General features: G+C 42.9%; 1 protein-coding gene across 4 annotated transcripts in view; it reads right to left on the bottom strand.

Moving 5' to 3' along the window:
• Positions 1-1842: 1842 nt before the first annotated feature.
• The window catches only part of LOC118778225 (electrogenic sodium bicarbonate cotransporter 1-like), a 53414-nt gene continuing 45468 nt past the window's right edge, over positions 1843-9788 (bottom strand). For 2 of the 4 annotated variants that reach the window (XM_036529648.1, XM_036529651.1), the window contains 7 exons: positions 9002-9074; positions 7095-7163; positions 6550-6723; positions 6231-6392; positions 5486-5579; positions 4184-4254; positions 2194-2270 (listed from right to left, as the gene is read on the bottom strand). In XM_036529648.1, the coding sequence (XP_036385541.1) occupies positions 4220-4254; positions 5486-5579; positions 6231-6392; positions 6550-6723; positions 7095-7163; positions 9002-9074 (607 nt within the window). In that variant the 3' untranslated portion in view covers positions 2194-2270; positions 4184-4219. Of the gene's footprint in view, positions 2271-4183; positions 4255-5485; positions 5580-6230; positions 6393-6549; positions 6724-7094; positions 7164-9001; positions 9075-9788 lie in introns of all 4 variants that reach the window. The other 2 variants (XM_036529647.1, XM_036529650.1) reach the window with 1 other exon arrangement.

The raw sequence follows: 9788 nt of genomic DNA, 5'->3' as shown, positions 1-9788 counted from the left end.
ATCATTTCACCTGCACTTTTAAAAGTCAGATCATTGACAAATGTGCTAACTAATAATTTCACAATCTCGTCCATGTGTCCATGCACTGCATTTACTCAATCACTGTTCTTCCCCTTCGTAAGAGTTCAAATGATTTATACATACGGATAAAGTCTCTTCATTCTTAAAATACAGTATGTTTGTATGAAACAAGTAACAGCAAAAACAAAGACAGACGAATACTCCAGCATTTTGAGTCAACACATTTGAATTTACAGGATGAAAGTGGAACAAGGCTAAGACATGCAAGATGGTCGAGTTCTGTCCCAAGGGGGGCAAATATTTAGTGGCGGAAGACTCATAAAAACATTGGAATTACTCGTTTAAATGTTAAAACATTTATCAAGGCAACCCTACGTGAAGTACGAAAAACACTGCCTATGTGACATCTATGTGACGTCTCCATGTTTAATGCTTGACATAAACCTTACTGGGTGGTTATGAATGAAAAAACCCTGTCTCTACCAAATACAGACAAAACCTTGCTCTGTGAGGAGATGGCCACTAATGTGAGCTAAAACCATATTTCGATATCTGTGTCAAGCATTATGAAGCATCACAAAGACAACATTGAGTACTTCAGGTTTTCCTATTAAAACAGTACAAAAACAGCAGTGAATTGAAACAAATGCCTGAAAGTCTGAAAACCAGGTTTGTTCTGCCTGTGAATGAGGCTGCATTTAAAATATAAACTACAAGGAACAACCCTGGATCGAATGTTTTTTTTTTTAAGCCACTTAGGTAAAGAGACGTACACGGCCCAAGCAGATCTGTTTGCCCTAATCGATTTGGCTGAGAACATGTTGTATCCTGATACCGGGGGTCTATTCAAACCTCCTGAAGCTGAACTAAAGCTAAAGCAACTTTCACTGCGGTGTTAGTCACTTTCACACACCAGTTTGCTGGCTGCAGACAACGAAAAATGTTGTGCATATAATGAATTTAAAATTGTTTATGTTCAGAGCGAAGTTAAAAAAAAAAAAAAAAAAAGGAGGGACTGAGAACCCAAGGCCCCATAACAATATTAATCTCTGATTGGTGCAGATGGATTCTCCTGTGCACAGTATATTCATTAATGAAAATGGTTTCAGGTCTTGGAAAAAAAACACACAAACACAACGCTAGTTTTAAAGCCTCACAGACTTCTATCTCATTAGCTTTACAAACAGGTAATGGTAACTACTCTCACTGCAGTACAGCTACGCTTTAAAGCACTGCACTGTGTTGTGTTTTGCACCTAATATTTAATGCTTTTTATCAATAAAAAACAATACTGTATCTAAAAATCACTGATTGAAGAGTAATACAATAAAAAGAGACCATAAAAATCAAATGTTATCACTAATCCTCAAGTGAATTAAAAGTGAATATATTACAATTTTATATCTCTGCCATAAACAATGCCTGTTCATGAAATACACTTAATATCTTCAAGATTGTTACCGAGCCAAAGGAACTCGTAGACACTGAATGTCAAATATTGAAATTCTATGCTGTGCCCTTTACAAAATAAATCAACATAGTAGAATTAGTTTATATATGTCTGGCATCTAAAAATAATAAGAGGTAGACCTACAAAAAAAAAAAAAAAAAAAAAAAAAAATCAAGATCAAATAGTTGTTTTTGTTTAGGAAATTTTGATTACACCATTAAAAACAGCAGGTCAGACCAGAGGTCACAGGGTCAGTGACAAATGGCTGGGTGATTGTTCCGGTCAGAGGAAGGTGCAGGAGGCATTCTGTGGGAGGAGAGAGTGAGAGACAGTGGCGTATGTGCCTGGCAGACTTCCGGGAGGGAGGGAGGGAGGGAGGGAGGGAGGAAGACCAACAGCCAGCCCTCTTCACGCTCCCTCTGTGTATGTGCGGCATGGAGTCCTCCGACACGAAAACCATCACATGCAAACGCTCCTGTCCGAAACATGGCGAGCAGCAGCAAGGGGATACAGTCCTTCAGCTCCCCTTCAAGTCCCACTACACATCTACTGTGATAAATACGAGGAATTCCTTCAGGGCTGTGGGAGATAAGAGCTTTAAAAGGAGAGAGGAGTGAAACCGGAAAGCTTCCTGTGATTGTGCAAAGGGAGGGGGTGTCTTCTACAGTGGGACGGGTCGGGGGGTTCCATGGTTTAGAGAGAAGACTGGGACCCTCGTCTGCTCCAGAAGAACCCGCCGTCTTCCTGTTCAAAGTCTATCCTAATCTGAGGCACTGCTTTCATTGGATTTCTCTCGAGACTGGGGAAAAAAAAAAAAAAGAGCCATTCATTACCATTTTGCATTACTTTCAGAAACTGATACTTGACCAAGTCGTGAAGTGATACTTCACTGATTGATACTTTTATTAATATTTAGTGCCACTGACAATTTACAGAGAGCAAAACACATAAAAGAACTCAAATGTGATGTAACTACCTGTACTGCATTACTATGAAGGGCTGCCTACAGCATAGCACTGTTCTGTAAGAATCCATTCACTAATAGGCAGGCTCCTTTCAAACCCACAGAATGATTCTGCTACAAGCATTAGAGAAATTGTCAGGTACCCTTCTGTACGCATCCAGCAGGCCAGTTCTTCTCTTATATCATGAATAGTAGGCTCAGGAACAGTCAGGTTTTTCCAGCATTGGGATTTAACGTCTTCTCTGACCATTTCTGCTTTCTTTCCATTTTAAGCCCCATGTCCTGGTGCCCAAAGCCTAGCGTTAAAGCTTGCAATTGGCTTACCTGGAGTAAGCCAGCCTGTCCTTGGCTATATCAAGCAAGAGGCTTATTATAGAAGGTGCTCTGCCATGAAACAGTGGAAAAGGAACACAAACCATTTTAAATTTCCCACTCTATTTTGGCAGAATATATCGGGATCATTTTATATAACCATGAATAATACTAATACTTTATCAGATTGTTAATTGTCTTGCAAACACGTGCAGAAGGAAAGGCAATACTGTGCACTGGAAATGTGGATGCATGACACTTGTTTCCCATCATGCAACTCAATGCTGGTGCTGACAGTCAGGAGGAGTGTAACAGCTGTGCCGATGACAGGCGAACTGAGATCATTCCATGATGCAGCAGCTACAGAGTAAATGTTTCATGTACTGTACTGCATCATGAGAAATCACATGAGCCAAAGTCAAACGCTTGACTGTGATTTACTAACACGTTACAGCGGCTTGTAGACCATTTTTGTAGGCCAAGTTGCCTGACCCTTCTCAGAAAGGAAGCTGACAGTGCCGTTGTCCAGACAGAGAGGTAAGGAATGTACCTACACTGGGCTATGGACCTGCCCAACATTGACGGTGCAGTTTCTCTCGTCTACACCAGGGATTGGTTAGGAATTTTCTCCCTTCATGGAACCAAGTCGGTACCGGCGAAGTGATGACCACTTTTCAATTGAAAAGATTTATTTCGATGCGCAAAGGAAGACTCGCGTGGGAGAAGCGACAATGCATTCCGACCAAGATCTTAAACCCTCACTTGTGGCCATTATGTTGAAGTACCTTGTCCGCGGTATACCAAATGGCAGGTGTGAACATTCTCATCAGGAAGGGCATATCATACCTGGATGTCCTGGGGACACCCACTGAGTCAGCTACTGGGGACATCCCTTTGTGGTGGGCTGTCTCTAACAGACTAGGACTATTGCAGAGTGTGTGTGTGAGAACGTAAATACGAAATAGTAGTTTCGTAGTAGTAGAAGTAGTTCAAACGGAATGCAATTTAAATATAATGGAATTGGTTCAAACCTATCAGACCCGTGAACTACCTTCTTTATGACTCACCATCCCTTCTGTGCATTTATGTACAGGTATGTGATACTGATCAGCATCAGCGGGGGGGCTCTGAATGGGCTTTCATCAGTTATTAACATTGGCCATTCGGGATGTGCAAATGTGTGAAGTGCATCTGCACTGGGGTTAAAGGCGAGCTGCAGGTGGGAGCGTGAGATGCACATTTCAGCACAGGCACTGTGACCCTGCACACCTGTGTCACCTAAGCGCACAGCTATAAAGGAATCCTGCTCTCCTCCACCGCAGTGCACCCCACCGCGTGACCTCCCTGCAGCAGGTTTACAACATGCTACAGAAGAGGCACTGAGCACACAGCCACTGTTCATTAATAAGCTCCGTCTTTCCTGTAGAGGGCCTTACCTCGTCATCAAACTGGCCTGGAAACAGTGCGGCCGTTCAGCAGGAAGAGTGCTTGTAAGATGATTTATCTCCTGTGAGAAAGAGGACATGTGACTTTTGATTATCACATGCATGGATTCATGCACAGCTTTACACATCTACTACAGGGGTTATTAATATCCATGCAGGGCTGCATGCAGGCTAAACAAATGCACGACAGTTCAACACACATGCTACAAATGGCCAATTCCTGTCATTTCCTAGCTTTCTATCACAGTTCATAGGCTTTTTCTGGAACATACTTTTCAGGGGAAGCACAGTTTTTAATGAACAATTATTGCTTTGAAAGTTAAATCAACTTTAAATTTGAAAGAACACACAGGAATGGGTCACTAAAGTGGGGTAGAGTCACAGTCAGTATCTAAGAGTAGACTAATAATGTCAGGGATCCAGAATGAGATGATCTGGACTCTCAGAAGGTAACAGTCAGCCAATAAGAGCTACAAAAGTTCACAATTAGCCAATGAGAGCTGCAGTTGCCCATAGGAGCATTCTGAAAAGTTACTTTGAGTCATTGCAGCAATAATTAGAGGTGTCAAAGGTAATCTACATAAAACGTTTGCATTGGGACAGAGATGGTCAAATAACTGATTTTCAGGATGCCAAAACGCTTTTCCAAATAGATAATTTCATGAAATTGACACTAAAATTGGTGTTATGTAAAAGGAAGTATCTCAACATGCTTTTCCAAAAAAAAAAAAATCACAAAAAATAGAATGATCACCGGTAAATATCAAAATGATTATACACATAGTATACATTTAAAAATGATGTAAATACACATTTTCCTGAATGCAGAGAACAGTGTTCTGTAGGCATACAAAAAATGTGATTCACCACTTACCACATTGTTTGATTTTAGGTCAAACAATGCCTTTTACTTCTTGGCAACACAGCATACAGCATATATTCCATTACAGGAAGAAAAAAAGGTGATGTTTTATTGATTACTTTATTCAAATGTGTAATCGAGCTTTGGCTAATGTAGAAAGTATGTTTTGGGAATTCAGATGTGCCAGTGATGTTAGCAGCTCCCATGAGTCGGGTGACAGAACGCTCATTCAGGATTAGGGGGTGAGGCTGTGTCCGTCAGCCTGAAAGATCACAATGGTTCGCATGCAGAGAGTGGGCATCAGACAGTGACACACACAGCCACGACAGAGGGGACAGAGAAGGGTGGTGATTTACGGAAAGGAGGGGTGCTGGACGAGGCCCCCAGTGGGCTGGGTTACTGAGGCGGGCCTGTGGGGCACTGCTACTCACTGTCGGAGGGTTTACTGGCTAAGAAGGGCTCCTGCTCCATCAGGTCCATGGGGATTTTAATGCTGGGGACAGTTTCATGGTAGGGAAAGTCCGACTGTGGAGGAAACGTGGAGAGGCGCTTAGCGACAGTGGCAGTCACCTGGCCACCCCGGTGTGCAGTATGCTCCACTATGGACCACAGATCTTTAAATTTGCTTCACAAACATAAATATGAAATGTGTGCTCTTTTGGCGGGAGGTAGAGGGAGGTATTGTCTTCACAGTCCTGAACTTCAAATAGCTGATGAAAATGCTGTTAGTGCAGCTTGAAGGCCATTGTGTGAATTCAGTTGTCAAAGTATCTGCTGTGTGCACAGCATTGAACACACAGTGATAAAGGCCTAATACTGTAGCACTGTTCAACATGAGTTCCAACTACTGAACCGCTCCATGCTAGTTTCCATTTAGAGAAATTAACCAGAGCGAGAGAGAGAGCGAGAGGGAGCGAGAGAGAAAGAGAGAGAGAGAGAGAGAGGGGGAGGGAGGGGGAACACACTGCATGGGGAAACACTTAAATTAAACCTAGACAACCAAGTCCAGCTGGACCAGAAGGACCTGGACCAGGACCAGGGAGGGGAACAGAAATATATGGCATGAATTACACTCTGTATGGCTGGAGTACTGGTCCATGCCTATAATACACACCACCTTAATCATTTCATTTGATCAAATACCACTGCCTTTACTGTGTAGTGTAAAGTGCTCACATCATCAATATCACTGTCTATGCTTCCTTTTTTCTTCTTCTTCTTTTTCTCATCCTCCTTCTTCTTCTTGTCCTTCTCAGGAATGACATCATCCAGGTAGCTGAGGTCATGCTGGGAGAAGAGGTAGTCCATCGCCTTCCTGACTGCTACCAAGGCCAGGATCTGGAGAGACAGGTACATCACTAACGTCAGAAGCAGGCTTGGTTACCCCTCAAGGAATACTCACATAGCTAACGTGTACAGTATACTATTCTATGTATACTGTGCTTTTTGTCCGACTGTATCAGGGCGAATCATCCTCTGCAAAGGGACGGCCTACCATGACGGGGAAGACGATGGCAGCCACGGTGGACTTGAGGATCCAGAGGAGGGCCAGGCAGAGCACCTGGATGAAGGTGAACAGGTGGATCCGGCGCAGGGGCACGTGCCGCAGGTAGATCAGGTCTGGCTGGTGCTTCGGCGGCATGAGGAGCAGCTTGAGACGATCCATGAACTGCAGGACAAGGAGACTCTTGAAGACCTCTTGTAGAGCTTCATGTGACTCTCCTATGGAGCCTCTTTATGGACTTCTGTCTCCAGAGCTTTCTATGACATACTATGCTAAGGATGCTATGCTGAATACAATGTATGGCTAAGCTGTTTAAAGCTGTTACTCTAGCAGTTAATCCAATTGTGTGCTGCCACGTGTAAAGTTAGAATGGACTCAGTGACTCACCTAATTTTAGAACATAAACAAATCTGCAGGTTATTAGCATACCAAAAATGTGTGCAAAACATTCAGTGCTATCCAGACAAACTGAGTGATGTACAGATACGAGGCTAACAGGCCTTCCCACTGATCCAGCCCTGTGACGGCAAGCTCACCTGCACGCCGTTGAGAGAGGCCACACCCATGTAGAGGAAGACTCCATACAGCACTGGCATGGGGATGAACTGGATGAGCAAGAACACAGGGAACACAGGTGCTGTTACAGCCAAAAAGCGCTACAGGTTAAAACAGAATACATTTAAATCCAAATGGATTCACAGTGGAGCAAATGATGATCTGCAGTCGCAGTGCTGACACAGTACACTAATACTATTACATTACATTCATTTGCCAAGTGTTCTTATCCAGAGTGACCTCCAGCACAAGAGAACAGATGTATATCCATTCAAGTTAAATGATCAGTGACAGACTACAGTAGATTGCAGTGTAAAGTATTACAGATTGCTGTCTAACTGCATGATGTCAGGCACAATCAACATTCCACTCACTGGAAGACTGTGTCTAATTGCATGACCTCCTGTCATGTATGTGCAGCTGGTTGAAATATTTCAGTTTGCTGACTTTTGGTAGTGTTCAATTAAAAATTTCAATTTAAAAATGATTTAAAAATCATGTAATGAAGAGCAGCGCACAGTGACAGTGCACCCAGATTGGGATGGCCTGATAACTACCATAAGCACTACTGGGAACCAGCAGCACTCTGCCAGGACACTTGGCATTTACCTAAAGGTCCAAAGTCACCCCCGCAGTGCAGCGAGGACTCCCGCGGTTACGCACCGACTGCCAGGACTGACACAGGACGACTGACATTTACAGCGCCTGTCCAGTCTAACCACAGTACGGCCTGTTCCCAACTATGAGAGTTAAACAGAGTGTCACTGCAGCAACACACCCACTGAAGCATGTGTTCAGCAGTGGCTGAACGAACACAGTTCTGTGCAAGTAACAATGACAATAACTCTGCCCCAAGTTCAAACGCAGGAATCTTGCTCTGCCCGTGAGCACTGTTCACACCTCTGATACGAGAATGAGAGAGAGTAGCACCATCCTCCCATTAAAGCTTAATCTGATATGTATCAAGTGCTTCAGTGCATGCCTGGGCAGTCCCAACTTGGACACGTTAGAGTAGAACCGCACGCTCCTTCTCCAGTCAGTGCCACAAGCTGGCCTTACTACCCGCAGTCAGAGCTTTTCATCTGAGTGAACAGAAACGCACAAACACTGCTGGAAATCGTCTCTTTTCCAAAGGAAGATTCCCTGCAGAATCATTCAGAAAAACAACCTCCTTTGAGGGAGAATCAGAGCTTTAGCAAGTCAGCATCCATCTGAAAGCATTTATCAATCAATCAGTGCTTCAAAAATCTACCTCCATTTGGGAGGATTTATAAGTGTCAGCCAATGTTGGAATCAAACCACCAAAGCAGTCCACTAGAGGGCAGACTTGACTTGTAATCACAATTGTATGTGGGTGGTGGGGAAACACTAGAGATTTGAATGAAACTGTTGTGACCCCCCCCGGCCTGTTTTTTTATTTCTTCTGGAAAACCCATTATGCTACTTGAAAAGCACAATCTGAAATGTAAAATTCACAACTGTGTTATATCAAATAAACCTGTTTTGGCATTTAAGCTAAGACAATCCTGCATTAAACTCCATGAACCATCTTTCCTACAGTAAAGAAGCAATTGCATTACATACACGCCACATTGTTAATGCGTAAGAAATACAAGGGTGCCTGTGATAGTAGTGTCTTCTACTATAAACAAAAGTCACCGGACAATGCATGTAGTAGATCATCCAATAGAGCTAAGGAGTCAGAGTGAAAGTCATCTCAAAGGTAAATACATCCGTGGCTGTGGCCAAAAACACCAATACAACAGCTTTCACTGGAATCATACACCCTCATCATCACGTATGTAGCTGTAGTTCTGCACATGCAGACGTGCGTGTGCGCACACACACAATTGAAAGTAATCACACTGTACAAAAATTCTGGTTATACCTTAAGGATGGGAGCCATGAAGACGGACACTCCGGTCAGGAGGAAAACGATGACACCAGTTACCCTCTGCTCTCTGTGAAAAATGCAAACCGCCAGTTAGTGTTAGAGCAGCTACCTCAGTCATTCAAACCAAAGGGAAATTTACACAGGAGCACAGAAAAGCACAATTATTTCATAAAACATTTTGATCCAACAGACCATTTTGCTCATATCAATATTAGCTTTCAGATACTTTATCATCAGGAAACGTATTCTTACAGATTGGATTGCTTTGCTAACTAAGCATGACACAGTGTTTTCTGTGCCAATACCAGCACAGGTCAGAGTCCTAGCCAAGGGCTGTCCACCACAGAAAAATACTGTAACAATTCAACAGCTGGATATTAACATTAAAATCAAGTATTTTAACAGCTATATAAATAACCGGTACAAAATGTTTTTTTGCAATATTAAAAATCCAAAACATAACTTTTTCCCAACATTAATAGTTATGCCATTGTTATGTTCTGCAAAAATCCAGGATGTGTGTATTTTAATCTGTGCTTATATTTATATGTGTTATATTTCATTGTAAAATACTGCACTGTATACTGCTATTCCACAGCAATTGTGTTGCACGACCAAATTTCCCCCTGAAAAACACATTGTTTGATTTCCACTCGGTCCTGACTTGGCATGAACTCCTCCATGGTGTGAAACATAAGTCAGTCAGAGAGACAGAGAGAGACAGAGAGAGACAGAGAGGCAGAGGCAGAGGCAGAGGCAGAGGCAGAGGCAGAGGCAGAGG

This window comes from Megalops cyprinoides, chromosome 5, assembly GCF_013368585.1.
Source record: "Megalops cyprinoides isolate fMegCyp1 chromosome 5, fMegCyp1.pri, whole genome shotgun sequence".
NCBI classification, from domain to species: domain Eukaryota; kingdom Metazoa; phylum Chordata; class Actinopteri; order Elopiformes; family Megalopidae; genus Megalops; species Megalops cyprinoides.
The sequence above is the reverse complement of the archived record's forward strand: the minus strand, read 5'-3'. Positions and strand labels throughout refer to the sequence as shown.